We start from the raw sequence: 22,118 nt of genomic DNA, 5'->3' as shown, positions 1-22,118 counted from the left end.
TGTTCTATCCAATATTTCGTCGTAAACGATAGCGTTAAAACCGATGGAAACTAATGGAAATAACGTTTTTTGAACTGTATTCGTTGAGTTGAAGATTCTCATCGTGCAGAACTGCCGCCTTCACAAGAGAGTGTTCGACTCATTCTTTTTTAAAACTTATTTCCAACGTTGACTAAAAGGTAAATACAAAACCGATCACATTCAATCGAATGATTTATGGCCGGTGGAAATGGTTCGTGTTAAGTCACTCTGGGAACGAACCGTTAACCGTATCAAATAGCTCATTTCCAGATATGAGTGAACTTCCGGACGAAAAGTGCTTCATCAAATTCTCTAGAGGAAAAGTACTGAACCAAACCCGATAACGTTTTCTGACGAGAACTCGAATATGCATGTTTTCAAACTGGTACAAGGAACCATTTAGATTATTGCGAATGAAATGAAGCTTTATCAAACGCATAAACATCCTGTGAGTTTATGAGAAAATAACGGAAACCCTATAAATAATCACGCGACATTATCGACTGTTTACGAAACTATGTTAGCTTTGAATATTCAAGTCTGAGTTAATCTAAGCGGTTATACTGTTAAATCGATTTCTTTCATAAATTCATTTACCTTAAATCAATTAAGAAGTTGATAATCATTTTCATGGCTGGACCCTGCATTTTTAGATTATAAGATTAATGATTCCAACACGTCCATAGTAGAATAAGCAAGCTTTGTGGCTTATTCAGTAATATAACGGATGTGGAAATCAACTTGGATCTGGCTTCATCGGTTCCATATATAGTATTACTTTATGATGTTTTATCTAGACGGTAACAAGTTCCAAATACGTATCTGTTTCGACAACTTTGGATAAAGTTTCGTGTATTCGATTGGAAAAAATGGCCAAAATTCACCTCATTCAAACTGCTTATATTGACGAAACGTAATTCTGGCATTTTGCAGTGGTTGTTGTACGGGGAAAAATCGTCGGAATGTGGCCATTTACTGAAAAGGACCAAATGAACGATACATCTGGAAACGGATTACACGGAAATGTATTCAAAGTACGAGGGTCATTCGTAACTGGACCTAAAGGTACAGTTAAAACAGCGTACAGAATTACTAACGCAGATACGAGCATTCAAATACCGAATAGAAACGGCGCTCTAGAATTGACTGGTTCTAAAATAACGGTAATGATGAACGTCTACCCACTTGTTATAAAAACTAGCGCATTAGTTGAATGGTCGGTACCATGGGGGTTACATTTATGGATATACATAGATAAATTTATCGTTGATCCCGTGAGATCGAGTGGTGCGCTGAAGCTGATTCAGTTGACAACACTTACTCCTAATAATTGGTACTTCGTCGGCGCAAGTTTTGATACGGACACACACGAGTTGTACATTTGGACTGAAAATACGAGCGCACAGACCTCTCCCATAGATCGTACCATTCCACTGGGTTACAGTGACCTACTTATGTCTGGTGACGTTTACGTGGGGTCGAAGAAGGGACAATCCGCATTTAACGGATACGTGAGTTGTTTGACCATTTTGAACGATTCGATTACACTGCCAGAAGCTCGTCTCGTAAATAATAAATGTCTCTCTGGTGAGTAGTTGTTTTCAGTAATTTGAAGGGTAAATGAATTATTTAGATATGTAGTAAAGTAAATATTGCGTTCTTTCTCGATATTCGTTACGGATTTCAGGTGAAATGGCATCTTCAACAACCACATTGACAACTACCACGACGCCTAGCACCACATTGACAACTACCACGACGCCTAGCACCACTCCAACAACTACCACGACGCCTAGCACCACTCCAACAACTACCACGTCTCCTAGAACCATTCCAACAACTACCACGACGCCTAGCACCACTCCAACAACTACCAAGACTCCTAGAACCACTCCAACAACTACCACGACTCCTAGAACCATTCCAACAACTACCACGACGCCTAGCACCACTCCAACAACTACCACGACTCCTAGAACCATTCCAACAACTACCACGACGCCTAGCACCACTCCTACAACTACATCGACCACAACACTAGACGCGACAGCCGCAACACCAGCTGTAATCTCATCACAGTATAAGTATAGATTGATGAAAGAAGTTGGACGCATCTCAGATATCAACGTTATTAAGCGAATATACGTAAAGAGTAGAATTGATTGCGCTTCAAAATGTTCACTACACATCGCCTGTGTATCCTTCAGTTACACTTCAGCCAATCATCTCTGTTTCCTTTCAAGTATTTCATCGACACAGATTCCGTCAAAATTGATCTTTGATACTTCGTACAAAACTTACACCAAAGTTTAACATTTTGTTATGACGATTTAGTCGATACAGAAGATGAAAAGTGGATCGAAGTCACCATTTTCATTCTATTACCGATGAATTGGGAATACAGAAATACTTGGGGTGATTTCTAACACTCTTTGTCAGTCTAAAATTACCATTTTAGTAAATTCATAATTGTGGTATTTTTACATTTACTATTTTCACGGTTTTTACTTGGATTTTAAGGATTCTTTACTTATACATGATTAATCTATTCTCATATGCACACGTAACGGGCAGCTCCGATGAAATACCACATCCAGTAATTATCAAAAACAAATTGACTAATAATCGTATCCCCTTTAAAAAATATGAATCGCCCTCCATTGTCTGTTACTACGAAATAATAACTACTGCAGTGAGTCGTCAATAGTGCCATGTAGTTTAACCGTATGTAATAGAACAAAAGAATATCATGAGTAGTCTACCAATAAAAATTCTGTCAATCAATTCACCGGTTCATTCTGGTACGATGTGTGTATTAATTAGTGACAATTGCGTATTCCGACGCTGCATAGCGGAATAATCCAATTGATATAATTTTAGATGTTAAATCAATTACTGGAGCCGTGTACAGGGGCTCGTATTTGAAGTTTGAAGGTGAACTGTAGCTCAGAGTCATCCAGTATCCCTGGCACTATATAGTATGTACCACCGTGAACTGTGAACTGTGAAAGGGTCCATACTGAAACCATACAACAATCTGTGTTCTAAGAGGTGTGTCAACTTTTCAATTGCTTGCAATATTTTAAGGTTAATTTGTGCGTCGATATTTCATCTACTTACCCTATGTACTTTACACTTAATTTATGACACCTAAGATTATATTGGAAACGACAAAACGGCATCTTTCACGTTGGTTGGTCTTGTGTTACATTTCTTGCATTAATGATTATTTTCTTTTTTATTATTATTCTATGTACAAATTTTATACATCATCTTTTCATGTACGAATTTTATATCATACACAATCGTGTAATGAATAAATACTGAATTGAATTGAATCTAATAACACCTATGCAATTTATAATGCGTTCTGAAGTGGGCCCGGTGTCCTGTCCTGTCCAGTAATCATCTGGACCCAGTTCCACAGTTCTGAGTTAGAGTTAACTCTGAGTTAAAGTTAGTTCATTTTCGATGAGTTAACGCAGAGTTAAATCTTAACTCACAACTGTGGAACTGGACCCTGCATTTTTATTTACTTGCATCGTTATTGAGACCATACCTCCGAAATGACAATTGATGTGCCAGAAAAAATCAAAATGAAAATCATATATTGCTACGGTTGCATTTTTCAAACGGGTTCCGAATATTCGACGACTCTCGGCCGAAGACCAATGCTCCTACAGTTTTTCAGGCTCAATTCAGGTAGAGGTACGGAGCCCGGAGGTGACATTGTAAAATCTTTTTCGTTCTCACGAAAAAAAATATTTGTTTTTCACCATTTCACTCCGGGGCTCCGTATAGAGGTGATTGATAAGGATCGATATTTTTTCGCCCACTGTTAGTCCTTGCACTTTCAATCCTTATACCATAAGGTGCTGCCGCTATGCTCATCGTTGGCGGAGTTTTCATACACTAATTCCAACCGCCTCTGGCAGTCAAGTAATGAGGCAGCACGTTGACTGCCAGAGTAGGGTTCATATTAGTGTATGAAATATCCGCCAACGATGAGCATAGCGGCAGCACCTTATGGTATATGATATAATGTATTAAAATGCGTTTTTTCTAAATCCTGAATATCAGGATAACTAAAATTGTCTTATCTATAAAAGTCTCATATACGTCAATCTGCCTTAGTAGTCCAAATGAATAGACCTACACAATAAACATCATAGCTTTTTCACTGATAATATTTTATTACATCTCTCATATCTATACAAATCTCGAGAATAGAAACTAACCAAGCATGCGGTTAATAATAACTACACAATTTCGCAACTAAATTTGTTGTCTTGAATCATCAATAGCACATGTATAGCGCAGACGATTTCGATTGTACAACGTATTCTAGAAAATCTATACATAAAACTATACTCTAGTAGGACTAACATTTTTATACACATGATGAAGTGAAACGCTTTATCAAATTGCACATTAATATACTCTTGTAAAATAAACATATCATTGAACTAAAATATCTACAAAACCAATGACCAAAATGCCAGTGTCGGTAGGAATCTTATATGAGGATTTTTATCAAGCACCAATTGACTAAGAAAAGTAGAGGTAGAATCGCTTGTCGATTTAGGTTCTATCCATCGAAATTTTGAAAAAATTCAGTGGATTCTGGTTATAGAACAAACTCTGGATAAAACGATCTATCGTTTATAACAAACTTAGAACTTCATCCCAAATAAAACAATTAGATTAATTACATACTGGATACGACGAACTATATCGCTTACAACAAACATAATTTTCCGGTCTCCTGACATCTGTTGCAGCGAGGTTACACTGTTATAAGATACAAAATACCAATGCTTATGTCAGCGGTTATAGACGAATTTAATGTAGAAATACCTAAAGAGTTGGCAAGTATTTGCTACACAAAAATAGTTAATGGTAACAAAAAATAACATCAGTTTTACATCATCAATTTAAATAATAACATGTAGTAAATCTCTACTAAATCTATATACAAAACGTGTAATACAAAAAACATTGAAATGCAGCATGCAGCGTTATATCAAAACTGTTTAAAGCATTTAAATGAAGGCACCACTGCAATATACACAGTACAGGCAGAATCGAGGTTAACAATCGTATTTTACTTCTATCCACAATTTTCCACAATTTTCAACAATGTCAACAGCACAGCGAGTATCATTAGCAGCACGAATTGTGAAGATGTCACACGAATTTCGGTTCACGAGAATCGGTTTGATTGTCAGATGACGAGTGTTCATTGATCGTAGCGCTGTTACGAGGCAGAAGATCAGTCGGTCGAGATACCGTGCTGACTGTACCGATACTGGCTGGCTGACTCACTGATGTCGGTAATATTCCACTCGCCGACGACGATATCGGCGAGTTCTGAGTCGATGAACGACCCGAATGCGAACCCCACGTCTCAGTTTCGAGTGGAGCAGCTCCTGACATCGTCGAAGCGAAGAACATTCGTCGCGCAGTAGCGACATCTACACAACGAGGAGTAGAAGAACCTACAAATAATGACAACAATCCCGTTATAATTCATGTATTACTATAAAAGATAACATTTAATGGGTTGGAATCCCTGAATTACTGGTATCCAGTCAACACGAATACGAATTCGCTCAATAAATAGAGCATAGAATTTGCGGACGTACATACCCGGTAATGAACAAACTCTCGTAACAGGGCTATGTCCGGGAGAGAAGGCTGATGAACAAGTTGAAGATGATGACTCATCGGGTAGAAAACTATCCGGTAAATCATATTCGAATTCTTCTTCCCGTTCAACTATAAATACGAGGAATAGAGGTTGAATATTACACATATTAGTGAGTTGAAAAATGTTCACGGCATCGCTGTCGATTTCGATCTAGATACCAATTTTGCGTTGAGGTTTACTTACTTTTTCTTGGTGATTTCTGAGCTGATTGATAATGACCCGCCTCCGTAGCATTACTGTCATTAGACTCCTAAAATACAAAATAAATTTATTACAGGTTTCGAAATCGCGGTTTCGTCAAGAAATAAGATAAAGTACCGGTAGGTTAATGAGATTTTACCTTCGAGACAGCATAAGATTGAGCGTCATCTGTCGGTTCTAAACATGATGACTGTCTTCTGAAATGAAACGAACCTGTTAGAAACCGGTCAAGTTCTACAGCAAGCAATTGTATTCATATAAATAAAGATTACCTCCTCTGAATATTCTTTTCATCTGGATCAACGGAACTGGAGCGAAATTTTCCCGAATCTGGACTATGATTTCTTTCAGTTGCAACAGTCATCGGCATGAAATCATCGGCCGGACCGAATATTTTCTGTAAATGAGAAAATCAATTTTTCTACAAAATTGTAATCAATGATTGTATTGAATACATAGAAGATTATTCAAATAAAATGCTTGACCCCAGCTTGATCTAATCAATGAGTCAAATTAAAGTAAACATATTTGCTTGTCGACTATGAATATATTCGTAGTTCTAGATTCTAGTAGTTCCAGTCACTGTTTCATTATCAATGCTCATTGGTCAATTTTGAATAAAGGTGCTGCATTATTACGATATCAGCGGAATGTGTTAAAACTGGTCACCGATCCATTAAGTCGATATAGATAAAACTCACTTCAGAATTCGAGATCATCAGTTCAATGACTCTAGTCTGATGAGCTGTATCTAATAGAGAGTTCAGTGACGCCCCTCCTTCTCGTGGTTTTAACAATGTTGGACCGAATACAATACCGAGATTACTGGCAGTCATTTGGTTTTCTGACTCATACATAGAAACTCTAAAAAATAAATCATAAAATGGAAATTGTACACTGTCTGGTTTCAGCTATATAAATGGGCTTTAGTTAATAAGCCTCAAAAGATCACGTAGGTCCCTTAACTGCACTTACTTGTCAAGATGATGTATAAGTAGTCCAAGACTGCGATAGTTTGGCCGAGGAAGTAGTTTCACTAGATATCCCAATTTATTGATTGTTGAAGCACGATTTGATGGCGTGTCTTCCTAATAAACCAATAAATAAACCAGGGAACCTTTATGTAGACGCGATATAGAAATAACATACTACTCATAGACTGGACTGACTTACCCGAGCGATGCGTATGAATTCAGGGTAGAGCTGGTAGGTCAATAATGGTTCTGGAAGTTGGCGTAAATACAATTTCAGCACGTTAGAAATAACATTCGGATGTTGTTCGGATAAATCGACTTTTTCTCCTTCGATTTCGAAGAGTTGGCAAAGTTTCTCGACCCGCGACTTCACACCTGACACACGATATAAACCCTACAATATACAAATACGCAATGTCTAAAATAGATGCATTTCATTTGAACGGATACAGATATATTCAATTTAAGCAAATTCATCTCTACCTTTTGGCTCATGCCTCTTTTCTCTATTTCGAGCACACATTTCATGATAAGCGGAGGAATAGCAGCTCGAGTGTCTTTAATTTGTTGGTTGATGTGAACGCCGAACGTCGTTAGATTATGAGCAGCAGATCGATTGCCACAAACTTGTGAACACGTTTCCAAACACTTTTTATGCCAAGCTAAATTGCACTAAAACATAGAATAACACGCAACAAACATGAATGTTTTCTGTGTACTGAGACACGTTAGGGGCCGTTCATTACATACACAAAAAATTGCCGAATATTTTCTCGTCCCCAATTACCAGGACGTACATATTTTATGAATGACCATCAGACCAGTTTGAATAGGATTTTGATCTAACAAATTCTCTATTTATTACCTTTTCACATTCAGCTCCGTTAAAATACAGATAACATTCACATTCGCGACATTTCGCCGGAGTTCTCAGCTTACGGAAAGTATGCGTCTGAGCGGCACGAGACTGCTGGATATTCTTAAATGGACCTTCGACTAGTTCTAGGAGTAAAACATCGAGATATATTGAGAATTACACAGCTCACTGGAATAGGATAATTCAGAGATGATCGATTGGGTACTGACTATGAGCTGAAGTATCAGGTGATTTCTGTTCGGAGACGAGCTCATCGACTGATGAACTAGCGACAAGTCGATTGCGTAATGCCGGACTTGTCGACGGAGACGAATCGTGACTCTTCGAACTACTTCCACTGATGCTCTCCGTATCACTACTCATACCCAGTTGATGGCTCCATACTCGTAACGGGATACGATTTTTATCTAGAAACATAATGACAGTAATTGAAGTAAGAGTTGATTTAGGATATGGGTGGGATAGATATCAGGTGATCAGGTACCTTTATGTTTTGAGGAGATGTTTGGAGATTCAGCGTGGAAGTAAGCTTCTGATAATTCAGATGATTGAGTGCTAGGTTTTCGGTGGTGATGATCACAATGTCTGTAAGTTAATCAGTCAAACAATATCATTAATACATACACAAGCTCTACGATAATCATAGACAATGTAATTGACAGCTTTGATGTAAGACAACGAAATGGCTAAGAAGCCTACAACTGAAACTAGTAATATTACAACTTGGTAGGCTACTACTAAAGCCCCATGCACATGATGTAGGGAAACATGGAAACAGAAACGTTTCCCTGTGTCAGGTGTGTTTACAAGAAACTGATGATTTCCAAGCTCAAACATGTTAGTTTCTGTATTTCTGTTTCCCTGTGTCGTGTGCATTGGGGTTTAAGAATATACAAAGAGAAACCTACTTGGCATCTGGTGGATAAGGTTCAAACACGAATGGTTCAACATGTTCCTGAACGAGAGACGGTGGTAAAGTCCTTACAAACTCGGCGAATTTAGCTCCGCATTCGTATAACTGACTAGTTTCTCCTAGAGCCTGATACTGTACCGGTGTAGGAGCAGTAACAGTGTGCTGTAACTGGAAATACCCGACAACCACCTGAAATTTCACAAAACAGATCGTTGTTCATTTCAATTATTGAATCGGGGTCGTCAAACAAATCAAATGGTTAGATAGTGAAATCGACTTACATTTCGAAGCACCTCCTCAGATTCTAGTATTAACTCTCTTATTTCTGCTATGATGTTAGTTTTGAATTTCTCCAGTTCGACTTGTCGATTGTTCGCATCGGCCACGCAACCTTTATACGTAGTTTCTGCCTCAACGGCCTGAAATGAGACAACAACTCAGATTACTTCCCAACGCGAGACTCTTTCAATACCTGGTAAATACTTAAAGCGAAAGAAATGTCGTTCTGTTATTACCTTATGGTAAGCCTCCTCTTCCAAGCGCTTTTTACGCTCAAGTTTGGCACTGTCTATATCAGTCCTGTACGCTGCTTCCCGCGCTAACTCATATTCCTGCTGTCTGGTTATATAATTATTTCTACCCTTCTTCAAAGCGGTAATTGCTTCTTGCTGTAGAATAAGATAACGACAGTGAAATGAGACATATAGTAAATTTGTAGCAATGGACTCATAGATCTTTGTAGCCTTTGAGAGACGCAGTGGCCGAGTGGTTTAAGTCACCAGTCTCTGGTCTCGTCAATCCAGGGTTTATGGATTCGAAACCCTGGTGTGACAAGAGTTTTTTGGTCGAAGGTTCTTCACTGGTCTCTCTCCAATTAGGAAAAAGAAACATTGAACCCGCTAATAATGCCCTGTGTGGCGCTCAGCGGGTTGAGGGAATTTTAAAAAAATCTTTGCAGCCTACCATTCGACGTAATTCTTTAGACCAAGCCTCTCTAAATGTCTTCCTTGCCTTCTCATGCTCTTGTCGTCGGTAGATTAAAGGCTAGATGAAAAATACAATGCAGCGAAAGACTATTCATTTTTCAGTCGAATATTTGAAATATCTGGTTATCTACGTACCTCTATGAATCGTTGAGTTTGTATAAGATTAGCAGTAGCTTGACAGGTATTCGAATATTCCACATCCTACAAGAAACAAATCGAGGCAGACGTCTTTAATTTTTGAAATGAAATATCAATCCAGTTGTAAAATGAACAGTGGTTCTCTATTTACCTGGTCTAGTGCCGTACAAAAAACTGATTGAAAAGGCAAGCATGTCTAGAATGAAAGGAAATCATTTTAAGTAAGCTAGAACGATGAATTTTTTGGTAAATGAGGAACCATTTGTACCTCTTCAGTCAGGTTTGGCTTCATATTACTGGCGAGTTTAGCAAGACTTTTAGCAAATTCAACTTCTGAAAATGAAGGAAAAAAAAACATTCTTATAGTTACAGCAAGCTATAAGTGGAAAATTTGTTAAATCATAGTGCTGCTCGACATGCTATCTACCTAATTGTGACCTCTTTTCAACGTAGACCATTAAATCTTTTGTGTATTTAGACCAAGCTTTAGCTCGAGATAGAGCGATGTCCACTCCAGCCTCGAGGCGCAGTAGTGTTGTGTCAACATCTTCTGTAGCTATGCTTCCTGTTAATACTACAAAATGAAGAAACTCGAGCATCAGAACAAGATGTTGACAATAACGCAGAAGAAATATTCTATCGAATTGCTGCCATTTATGACTTACGCGAATCTTTATCGGAATCTTGAGGAGTTATTGTTCCGTTTACTGCAGCTGAAGACAAACTATCATAAGACTGAATAAGAGAAAATAAATTTGATTATTTCAACCGACGACTCAGGGTTGTAAATATAATCATTATTCACTAGGCTCCAGTTCAATTCGAGAAATATATATTTAGGATTCATGATAGTCCTAATTATGGCTGTTCTCACTGTGAGGTCTACAGCTTCAATCGCTTTTGTTTTCATACGAAAGCAAAACATTTAAATCAGATCCGCTTAATTTATGAATTCATCGCTGGGATTGGTGGCACCAGATTTCAAATGTTTATAGCCCTAGTTTAGACTGTTAGTCGAAAGCCGCCTCGAGCAACTTCGCTAATTAGTCTGGAAAAAATAGAGGCTCAAAATTAGCGTGTGGTATATAAATATTTACTTCAACAGGCAAAAATGGCTTCATATGAAGTAACAATATGTAGGCCAAATGTACCTTCAACACACACACACAATAAATACCAGCACATAATTAAATGTTACGACCTTTCATTAAATACAGGAAACAATGTTAATACAGATAACACTATTTCCTTGCCTAACAAATCCTGTTCTGAACACGACATCATTACAGTAGAGCCTGAAAGACTTACCCTAGTTCTGCTTGTGTATGTTTGCGTGTACGTACTGTCTGTCACTTCATCGCCCATCAAATACTCAGAAACACTGAAATTGAAAATGACCATCTCGTCAAATCTGCAACTTGAAAGATGAATGATATTTCAAACTGGATGATTCGGTTTATATGAAGAGTTTACAAAAGCGGGGAAATCCAGTCTCAAGAGTTTCTGTGGAAAGATTTTCGCAAAAAAATAAAGAAAAACAAAGCACTTTCAGTTTAACGGTAATACTCCAAAAATATCGGAATATTCTCGAGAAAACTATCATAAAACTATCGCAATAGTTCTAAAAAACTACTTAACAGTCATATATTTTGTGATGATTTCGATGTTATACATACGCGATAAGCCGCAAAAACTGAACAATTTACGTGGAACAAGAAAATAAAACCGATTAGATACAATCTGCAGGTGTAACAGTGAATATTTCTTGTACGAGGAAGGTTGCGCTCTATATTTCGTTTATTGCTGGTGAGAAATTTTCCGATTTGACCAGAGTTATAACAAACTACTGCACCATAAAAACTATCTTATCGAAAAGATACCGGTAGCTGGTTTTTTGTCATACGTACATCTTAAGATCTAGGAGGCAGATCAGATGAAACTATTTTTCAAAGAGTTAGGGTTTTGCAGAACGGACTATAAATAAACTCATAAACGCGCGTTTAAACATGTAATTCATTCGTCTGAAATCCAGCCAAGAATGTTATAGACGAACCTGCTACTGAAAGCCAAAGCCAACTGATCAATTCCATCATAAAAATCATTCGGATCTGCATCTTCATCATCGTACGGATAATCTACAAATAGCGATATAAAATTGATTCGATTTCGAGTCATTCATTTATTGAGTAGTATTTCAAGATGTTCGCGGTGCTGGTTCGACAGGCACGCCAGTTGTAAACAATCTATCACGTTTACGCGCATTACGCACAAAAACCTGCAGAAAACAACTAGAAATAGATGATTTTACCCACAAACATCTTTACCTAAATACCGATATATCGATCTCATAAATCAGAATTAGAAACAATACTTCAGTCAATAGTTTACGGGAGCATCTACGTTCGAGATGCCTACAAAATTGAATTACTGAATAACTCACTTTTGATGCTCGCTATCAGAATTCCGGCAGCTTCGAGAATGTTCGTAGATTGAAGGGTCGGATATTTGTGTAGAACTCCCTTCAGAATCGTAAGAACCTCTCCGAGTCCTTCATGGGCCGAGTTCCGCATGCCTTCACCAATATCTACAAACATTAACCAGACGCTAATCATGAAGAGCAGTTTACAACAATTTCAAACGTTTAGTTTTATTAGTAAAGTATTTAGTATACAGGACCCAGTTCCACAGTTGTGAGTTAGAGTTAACTCTGAGTTAAAACTAGTTGATTTTCAATGAGTTAACTCAGAGTTAAATCTTAACTCACAACTGTGGAACTGGACCCTGGGTAGTTTTATAAGTTTAGAATACTGGTCTATAAGTCTGTAAGCTCAAAGTTCACTTCGATTCGTTTCATTGATGGAAATAAATTCTAGAAACGAGAAATCGATTTTCTACAAGTATAATACTTATGACTTAAATCATGATTCTGAAATAATCTGCTATTAAGAACATTAAAATTGGTAAGCAATTTTACAAGATAGGATTGAATACGGATCCAATTATGAATAAGTGGGGGATTTCACCTCGGAAATACAATATTAATCATCCAGTCATTGTAAAGATATTTCTACAGCTGCGTTCACACAATGTTGGGCCAGTCGGGATTTGGCCTGTTCCAATTTAAAAATGTCCTAAAATCATACCATAGATTTATGTGTCCAAATATATGATAAACTGTAGTCTGATTTGGATTGATTTGGCCCATTCCAGGTGACCCTAGAATGGTCTAACTAGCAATAGCGTGAATGCCCCTTATGATATATTATTTCAGCACTATAAAAGGAGTCATTTAAAGGTATTTGACATTGTAAAGACATTGAAAGATAAGTGCGAAACTAATACTGATAACACAGTCAGGCCAAACCGGCACATTTCTATGATATGATATGATATGATTTCCAGTCAGTGATCGATAGACCCATTTCTAAGAATATCGTAAATGATTTTTGGTAATAAACTTGTTCAAACTACTTCAAATATGTAGTTATTTCAGACAGGGATGGGTTCAAAATGCACAGAAAACATTACGCAAAATATCGATGTATTTTCATGATCGGATCATCAAAACCTTTCCAAGTTTATCAGAGAATGATGATACGATCCTTAAATCTTTAATATTTCGACATTCTGAATATTACATTCGCTAATTAATGAGTTTTTTATTACTTGGAATATGAAGGGTATAGACGTTGGCTGTGATACACATCAAACTTAATTAAGTTTAGAAGAGTATCAAGATAGTAAAACTACCTTTGTTAAAGGAACGCAACCATTGAAATCTATAACTTACCGGTTTCATCACTGAATACGGCCTTGAGATTACTGAGAGCATCGGAGAAACTACGCACATCATGAGTTAGAGAGAATATATCATCCTGATCAACAACCTGTCCATCCATGACATCGCTGTAAATACTACCTATAGAACTACTCTTCGATCGGCACGCAGGAGACAGCGGAGGTGTGTACACATTTCTGAATCCGTTCTTCCTGTCGTCATCGTGATGCTGTTGATGATGATGTTGCTCGCAAGATGCTTCAAACGTTATCTGAAATAATCAATTGTATTAGCGCACTGACTTCCCGGTAAATATTGCGGTTTCTACGTTTATATCTTTTCTGTGCCCGCCTGATATGAATGCGTCATTTTTTAGTAGGCTGTTGTTCGCACAATAAATTCTATAAAACGGCAGTTCGATTATTCATTCCTTACTTGTTTGTATCCAAATGACATTAGGTAACGAAATAAGGAAATGACTAAGCTAATAGATTTAACTTTTTAGAATATTAAGTTCAGATGAATTCTTCGGATTTTTCATAACCATAAAAGCCGCGATGTTTTTTAGGAGCAAATCTAGTCCCAGATTTTAACACGGATCAAATTATTGCACTTGATCGCGCCTTAAGCAGTTATCAGACAAAAACGATTGTTAAATAGTAACGAGGTTGACGTCTGTTATCAATAAACCTACATTCATATGAATTACACCTTGGTTGAAAATCAACGGATCAGTTAGAAAAAACCCGAAATAATTACTTAAGCTTAAAAAATGCGCGAGATAATATTGAATAGACACAAAAAAGCAGATACAGTAATCATCAAGCAGTGTTTATTATTGTCCAATTATCATCTCTATTCCACATAATTATGGTCAATTCAGTGTAAATGCAGTCACATATATCAGTATTATACGTATATATATAGTTTATAGTCTACCATTAAACGGTCTGAAAACTTTCTAGATAAAGTTCCACGTACATCCAATTTATGACGGAAAATAATGAATAATGAAATCGAAAGCTCCCTAACATCGAACAAAAAATGCGTAGTACTGATACCTTACGTTGTCGGTTCATTAAACCTATCTTTTTAAATCCCTACGTCGAGAAATAACAAGTGACTGACGAAAAAACGACGGCAGATGAAATAAAAGATCCTCACAACTCGTATCTATTACTCAGAACATAATGTTGAGGCGCGGCGGTGATAAAATAATCTGACTTTCACAACTAGAATAGTAATAGAGAACTATCGAGGAATAGTATATATTGACGTGGACTATAGCAGGAGATTGTTTGAATTAGACACTAAAATGCAAATGAACATGATTAGCGAAGTTCATGCTTATTTACACAGTAACAAAGACATATTCATTATATGAACACCTCGAGAGAGAGCGCGACATTAAAGATCTAATCAAAATTTCCTAATTCGTGCGCTGACCTATTCCTGCTCGTTTTGATTCATATTTCTACTAACCAGAAAACTAAACTTAAAAGTTTATTGACGCCTTGAAAAAATAACACATATATTGCTTAATATTATCAATGATAAATAGTATAATATGAATTATATAATATTAAGGATCAATGAAGTTATCGTTGATTTTTGGACTGAATTGGCCGGCAACCAGTCTAGCCCTGATATAGTGATGACGTAATGCACACGTCCTCTCAAAAATAATTATCAAAAATGAAATAAAGCGTTCTGAAGTGTATATTCAATTACAAAATAATCGCCAAAATTTACAATTGTAATTGATATTTTGAAACCCGAATACGAGCAGAACCTCTAAAATAATGCAGAACCCCTAAAATAAAGCATCAATTTATATAAACATTATTGTAACGGCTTTTAGAAATTCATCACTGTAAATAAAGGTTGAGGTTGAACTTTCAGTTCAATTTTCTCAACATCTGAAAATCAATTGATTCCAAAAGATAATTAGTTCATCCAGATTTCACTAAAACGAGGAATATTCTGTTTCTGACTGAATTATTCCGGTGCAGTAAACTATTTTCAACGAAAAGAGCAGTTTTGTGATTTTCAGAATATCATCAACACGCTGGTATATCTATCGCGTTAGCAAAGGCAAGAAACGATAGACGGCCAATTCTTTTTTTAAGTGAAACGGATTTAATTTTAAAAGTGTATAATAAATCCTCAGATAGCAGGAAACTTAACACATTCAGATAAGCGATGAAGTGAAATATTTCAGATTTATCTCTGATGGCGAGAGAAAGAAATTGAAGCAGCAGATAGCAAGAGCCGTAGAGCTCTATGAACGAGGCATTCAGAGAATGCATACAACAGACACTGACAGGAGATCATCTACGAGAAAACAAAAATCAACTCGAAGAACCAAGAGAACTGAACTATTTTCAATAGCTTTCAAGAAAACAATGTGAAAGTTTCTTGTCCAGGATTTCAGACCCAACCCTTTTTTTTCATAATAAGGGGTCATACATATGATAAACTTCCAAGATCGAAACATCTTCGACATTTCAAATGAAGTCTTCAAAAACGTTAAGTGCCAGCACGACTCTGACCACCACAATCTGTAATAGCGTTCATAACTTGATTCTATCGATAAATGGATAAAAATGAACATAATAATCCCATTATTGAAGGCTAAAAATAGAAAAACTACATTCGAGTTCTAAATAACGTACTGTGAATGACGCGGCTATATCTAATTCCTTTCTCAGATTAGTGACGACTCAACCGTTTACACTGGAACAAAAAACGACCTTCATCGGCTTACTCTATATATATTATCAAACAGTTTTTTGTACATAACATATACATCAGTGTACACTAGGCATATCTCAGTGGCAAACTATACTGACACTGTGAAAAGCTCATCTTGTACTCACTGTGTTACCTCGATGCTGGATACCGAGCTACAGCACTGATTAAAGGTAAAAATTTGTGTCATATCTCGATTATATTTCAATGATCACAGACATGATTAAAATAATGATAATGCCAATGATTAGACACGAATTCAGAGGCGGCGTCAAGCACAAATTAACTTATTTAAGTAAACAAATTCTGCAGTGTTTTATGTGAAATAAACTGGTCAAGATTGATATCGTTTGTCAGCGAATGCTTTATCCTTAGTTTCCATTTCAAGGAAGTAAAATCATCTTCGTGGTCTTCCGAAAAAGCAGGCACTAAACCACGTTCGGTTTGGTTGACTCAGCTGAAACATTGGAAACAGTTGGAGTTGAACGCACACATGAAAAATGTCCCGATTCAGCCACCATAAAAAAATGGGTTGCCACATTATTCAATGAATACTGTAATGATCATTTTATGAATTAAGAGAATTTTTTTTCATAAGACAAGTGCTCAGGACACAGAATTACCAGATCAATCAAAGTCCAAAGGTCAATGTCTAGATTTCTGCTTACTGTCTGAGATTTAACAATGTCATATCTTCAATGGCTATAAAACCAAGAGGCGCATACCTCTCTTTTCATTCTCAGACTATTTCGTGCGGTCACTTGCTGGACTCTCGCGCCTCCAGTGTCAACCATAAATAAATCTTATATTAACAACCAAAGTTTCTTATTCGTGAGCTAAGAACCTTATCTGTCCAGGGAAGTGGACCCAACCCCTGCTCTGTCACAGTCATTGATAAATACTGATGTAACACATTATTTGTGGCGCCGTAAAAACCGTTACAATAATGTTTAAATTGATACCTAGTATGCGTTATCTAAGGGGTTCTGAGTCTCTGTGCGCTACGTCATCAATATTACCATTTCAAAATATCAATAACAAATGTGAATTTTGGTGTTTATTTTGCAATCAAATATATTTCATAAATTCAAACGTCATCAATAATCTGGATGATCAATTTGTTGCAGTAGAAGAAAATTAATAGATGCTGATTGCAGATCAATATGTACAAATTTGCTGACTTAGCCGTTTCTGACTTTGTTGGGATTCTCGTCTTTTAGTGACCCCGATCAAGGCTACAAGCCAGTAAATACATAATAGATAATTGAAATTCGTTCAATATTCTTCTGGCCTTATCTTGAACAGTCAAATATAAATGAGACGAGACAAACTTTACACCAGTTACTGATCGTCTGACGGTGCACCAGGAACTTAGGTAGGTAGCTATATAACCAAAAAGAAAACGTGTAAATAGACTTCACGAAATTTTGATATAAAGCGATCTCACGATAATGTATTAATTTCTTGAAATTTCTTTAAGGTGAATACATCATCATGTCGCGCAAATATCCAAAAATTGCCGTTGTCGGTGCCGGTGCCGTAGGTCTCGCGACAGCTGTGTGCTTACAAGACACATATCCATCAGCTGATATAACTATAATTGCCGATAGATTTGGTACAGATACTGTCAGTACGGTGGCTGCTGGACTATTGAGAGTAACGACGAAATATACACCGGGTACTCCTGTCGACGTTCTCACGTGGGTATATCTATTTTCTTCACTTTTGATACGTTGTTGTTCGACTAAAATCTCATCGGATCTTACTCATCTTTCAGACGATGGAATCGTGATTCATTTGAATTCTTTAACAAGTTAGCTTACTCGGCTGAGTCGCCCGATTGCGGGATAGCGCCACGACCGGTCTATCAGCTGTTCTATGAAAAACCTCAGGTAACGATCTGAGCCCAAATATTGGGAAATAATGCGTGTAGGCCTATCATAGGTTATATTGATATACCGCGTGATATCTTTATCGATAAAAATCGAGAGACTTTATTCCACAATACAAGGAAGCAATAGCCACTTTCAGATCTAAATCATTGGATTCGAATTGATTCTCTCAAAAATGTTTCATGTTTATTACTCAATAAATAGATGAGAGGGTTTTTTTAAAGGAACCTCTATTTGGCAAAGATCTTGACGGATACAGAACACTTTCCGAGGATGAATTAAAACATTTTCCTGGCTACAAGTGAGTGCGCAATAAGATAAACTACAAGACGTGAAAATATGTAGTCACCTCGTGAAATCAGTGATATTCAGTTCATCATTCTTATTTACTTATATTGTAGATTTGGCATCAACTTTGTTACAACTATAATGGAAGGAACGAAATATTTACCTTGGCTCACTAACAAGTAAGACTTCACCTAAAATTATGCGCACTGTTTCTCTTTGATCATTATTTTGATATAGTCCTCATCCAGTCTAACGAGTTAAACCTCCGATAAATGTCATAAAAAATGAAATTGTCATTACATCCTTAAACTATCATGATTAACTAAAAAATTAGTACTTTAATAACAGCTCTTCTATCAATGTCATACCATCAGTACAAAAATACGGCCGCTGGATATAGTTTTATTCCACGCCGCTTAGTTGTTCCCGAGGACTGCATTCTTGAACTTCTAATCAAAGGTTCCAATGCTGTACAAGCTCGGAGTAATCATTGAATTCAACGATTACTCCAAGGTACAAGTAACAATAATTATTACATGTATCGTCATCAGGTTTAAATCGAGGGGTGGAAGAATCGAAGTTTGTAAACTGAACTCCTTAGCACCATTAGTTGGAAAATATGATGTTGTGGTGACATGCTGCGGTCTGGGAGCTAGACACCTGCTCAATGATGAATCAGTCTACCCGATCAGAGGACAGGTTATTCGTGTTGAAGCCCCATGGATTAAATTCTCATATTATGCAGAAAGTGGAGTATACATCATAGCTGGGTAAGTCGCTACGCATTTACACAAACCGCTCGTCTAGTGGACTAGTTCTGATTCTACTGATTAGCACGCTTGCTTTCTACGCGCGATGCGAGACCCGGGTTTCGATCCCCCTCCCCCTCCCCCCTCCTCCGGGTTCGATCCCCGGTGAGTGTGCGTTGATGACTGTCAATCATTACAAAGAGACATATACTTCAATTGTATGTCTAATATATGATAATTTCTGTAACAGTAAAAGCTACTTAATGGTTGGTACTGTTCGCCAGGCGAACAATTGGAATACGGAAGAAGATCCAAAAGATACCGAACTGATTTGGAAAAAGGCAGTCGAATTTATGCCATCGCTCAAAGTAAGGAAGAATTACAAACATTCAATATTCATTTCCTCGATACTAGCTGTTCACACTGGTGCTGGTAACAACCAAATTTGGCCCGACCAAAAACATCAGACCCATTTAATTAGTTCTGAAAGACCTCACTTGCCATCAATTTGGTAGCATGTTATCGAGTGAGTGATGAACGCATTCACCTATAAGGCATGGGATAAATCAGACTCAGGTCTGGTCCTGGCCGAATCGTCTCGGCGTGATCGCAGATTTAGATTGAAGCTTCATCGGTTTTAATTCTCTCTTCAGTATGCGAAGAGAATAAGCGTCGGTGTCGGACTACGGCCGACACGTGAACCAGTACGGCTTGAAAAAGAAGTGATGAAATTCGGTTCGAAAACTCTAAAGGTATCGGCATTTAGAATTCTGATTCATCTCCTCCCTCATAAAAATCAAAGATAGAAAGAAAATCCACCACAGAGACTTTCCTCCTAATATCTGAATCCCTTTTCAAATTTTACTTGACAACTTGAATCCTATGTGTTCTCTGAAGAATGCCAGAGAAAAAGATGTTGGGATGGATAGAGGCCTCTGATCGCGGAGTTCACTTTCGGGGTGTAGTGTAGAAAACTTATTGACGATCAATCCTAATTCAGAGAATACCCAATCCAAATTCAGAGAATATCAGCAAAGACCCTAAGCAGAAACAGAAGGGGGTACTTGCAGGAACTTCATCTAACTATGGCTAAATTCTTGTTTCACAGGTAGTACATAATTATGGACACAGTGCTAATGGTATCGGCCTCAGCTGGGGAACAGCGAAACACGCGACGCAATTAGTCGGTGAATTTCTCGAAAATTCAAAGTTATAGTAGATGAAAGCAGATTATATTTTTCCATCAATCGTAACACAGAAATATATGAAAATTCTTTGAAACAAAGAAATTCACAATTATGATTTTCAAAATGGATGTGAAAGTTTCTAATATATACATACAACTGGTTAGATTATCAATGCTTTCCCTCCCCTTTCGTCATACATAGTTGTTTATACATTCTAAAATGCTCAAAGAAATTGAAGTTCTGGACTAAAAAAAAATTAGGCCTAGTGGTTTTCATAGATTTTTCGTTAAGTTAACAATCATTACAGAAAAGATGGCATTGAAATGGTTAGGAAAGCCTACAACGTTTAATATTGTAAGATTAACTAGACCTAACAGAACTGTCTTTTTAGGAACTCATTAAGAACTAAGTCACTAAGTCTACGGCCAATACCATAAGCCTACCAAATGGCTTAGCCAGTTGTCTATGCACCTATACTGGTAGGAAGAGAATCATCTTCTAGGCCACGTATTACTAGCGCTTACCTGAAGTATTAGGAAATATCTCTACACAGCATGATGTATCTGTAGCTTACAGAAGCATTGAATTGAGTACAAATATCCTGTTTACCGAGCTGTTTAGTGCTGCAGATGGGGAACATCACTGATAATCAGTCAGTCAGATCTTTATTATTAGACTGCCGAGGGACTGTATTATCATACAGAAGATTACAACACAAGAAATGCTGTGAGGCCTAGGCCTATAGGCCTAGTATACTCCAAATAGGCTATGCTTCTGGCGGGTGTGGTGGGTTTATGGGATACCTACACCAAATAGGCATCAGTAACAAATCATAATCGAATCATATCAAGCATCCAATTTGTATCTTATTGTCGTGTCTGGCGAATGTAATTTTGTTATTAGTCAAAAGCAATGAATCTTAATTGAAATCAGAATTGAATTGTAGTAGTGTGTTTATTGCTCACGTATTCTCTAGACTGTAAATCTAATAAAGCAGTTTCATAGATGATTATCATTTCTTCTCTAGTTATTTTCTTCTCTACATCTATGCCATTAGATATTACCTGACCAATATAGAAAAGCAAAGCATTAAAATGGAAATGGAATGGCAAAACCAAAGCTTCAATTCAGGAAAAGTATCATACCTGTACCTTAAGCCTGGTGTAAGGAACAGGAACGCAGAGCATAGGAATAATTCAGAAATTATACATTACGTTGACATCTGAATGTTTGTATTATCCTATCTATTCAGTACAATTACACAGACGAGTAACAGGAAAATGATACTTACAATAGGCCTCGAGGATGGACTTGGACTTGCAAGCGGTGATGGTGTGGGGGAGAAGGAATTCGGTCGCTTCAAGCGGGTCAATTTTGAGGAGAATTTCCTGCCTAACGAGGCCATACCGAACCTCAATGATCGATCATTTACAAAGCTTTCAACCAGTTTACGCTGCAGTTAATATCCTGATGCAGCATACTTTAATCCAAGCCTGTTTTCAGTACGAAGAGTGTCTTTTTAAGAGCATTTTATCCGCAACATGTTTTCATTACTAGATAGGTTACCATTTTACTTCCGGGTTTGTAGCACCTATTCGCCATCTATCGCTTAGCACAGGAACTTAAGTTTCTACATATCGCCTCTACCGATAC

General features: G+C 37.2%; 2 protein-coding genes across 7 annotated transcripts; one reads left to right on the top strand and one right to left on the bottom strand.

Moving 5' to 3' along the window:
- Nucleotides 1-4,203: 4,203 nt before the first annotated feature.
- Nucleotides 4,204-22,020, bottom strand: LOC141900787 (rho GTPase-activating protein 29-like). 6 transcript variants are annotated; one of them, XM_074787823.1, is made up of 26 exons: nt 21,757-22,020; nt 13,611-13,869; nt 12,261-12,404; nt 11,874-11,955; nt 11,129-11,201; nt 10,486-10,555; nt 10,248-10,394; nt 10,089-10,153; nt 9,972-10,016; nt 9,818-9,883; nt 9,660-9,740; nt 9,212-9,364; nt 8,978-9,115; nt 8,692-8,885; nt 8,268-8,368; nt 7,993-8,190; nt 7,772-7,908; nt 7,390-7,578; nt 7,106-7,300; nt 6,908-7,020; nt 6,634-6,796; nt 6,205-6,329; nt 6,072-6,129; nt 5,915-5,981; nt 5,671-5,799; nt 4,204-5,519 (listed from the first exon to the last, which is right to left on the bottom strand). In XM_074787823.1, exons 1-26 carry the CDS (start codon nt 21,868-21,870, stop codon nt 5,209-5,211), a joined length of 3,417 nt encoding a protein of 1,138 aa, XP_074643924.1. In that variant the 5' UTR covers nt 21,871-22,020; the 3' UTR covers nt 4,204-5,208. The 6 variants fall into 6 exon arrangements, with proteins under 6 accessions (XP_074643924.1, XP_074643925.1, XP_074643929.1 ...); XM_074787824.1 differs by having other exon boundaries at nt 6,072-6,126; XM_074787828.1 differs by having other exon boundaries at nt 21,947-21,993.
- On the top strand, nt 17,572-21,004 carry LOC141900789 (D-aspartate oxidase-like). Its single transcript, XM_074787830.1, has 9 exons — nt 17,572-17,724; nt 17,830-18,049; nt 18,127-18,241; nt 18,466-18,542; nt 18,643-18,708; nt 19,081-19,299; nt 19,529-19,646; nt 19,932-20,030; nt 20,387-21,004. Exons 2-9 carry the CDS (start codon nt 17,844-17,846, stop codon nt 20,492-20,494), a joined length of 1,008 nt encoding a protein of 335 aa, XP_074643931.1. The 5' UTR covers nt 17,572-17,724; nt 17,830-17,843; the 3' UTR covers nt 20,495-21,004.
- Nucleotides 22,021-22,118: the final 98 nt, after the last annotated feature.

Source organism: Tubulanus polymorphus, chromosome 2, assembly GCF_964204645.1.
Source record: "Tubulanus polymorphus chromosome 2, tnTubPoly1.2, whole genome shotgun sequence".
Lineage (NCBI taxonomy): Eukaryota > Metazoa > Nemertea > Palaeonemertea > Tubulaniformes > Tubulanidae > Tubulanus > Tubulanus polymorphus.
This window is presented reverse-complemented; position numbering and strand designations above follow the sequence as displayed.

Coding starts and splice junctions, on each gene's coding strand:
- LOC141900787 (XM_074787823.1), bottom strand. CDS start 21,870: ATGGCCTCGTTAGGCAGGAAATTCTCCTCAAAATTGACCCGCTTGAAG. Junction 12,405..13,610: donor CGTATTCAGTGATGAAACCG/GTAAGTTATAGA, acceptor TAATGTTTGTAG/ATATTGGTGAAGGCATGCGG. Junction 10,017..10,088: donor AGCCAAACCTGACTGAAGAG/GTACAAATGGTT, acceptor CTTTCATTCTAG/ACATGCTTGCCTTTTCAATC.
- LOC141900789 (XM_074787830.1), top strand. CDS start 17,844: ATGTCGCGCAAATATCCAAAAATTGCCGTTGTCGGTGCCGGTGCCGTA. Junction 18,242..18,465: donor TGTTCTATGAAAAACCTCAG/GTAACGATCTGA, acceptor GTTTTTTTAAAG/GAACCTCTATTTGGCAAAGA. Junction 19,647..19,931: donor AATTTATGCCATCGCTCAAA/GTAAGGAAGAAT, acceptor TTCTCTCTTCAG/TATGCGAAGAGAATAAGCGT.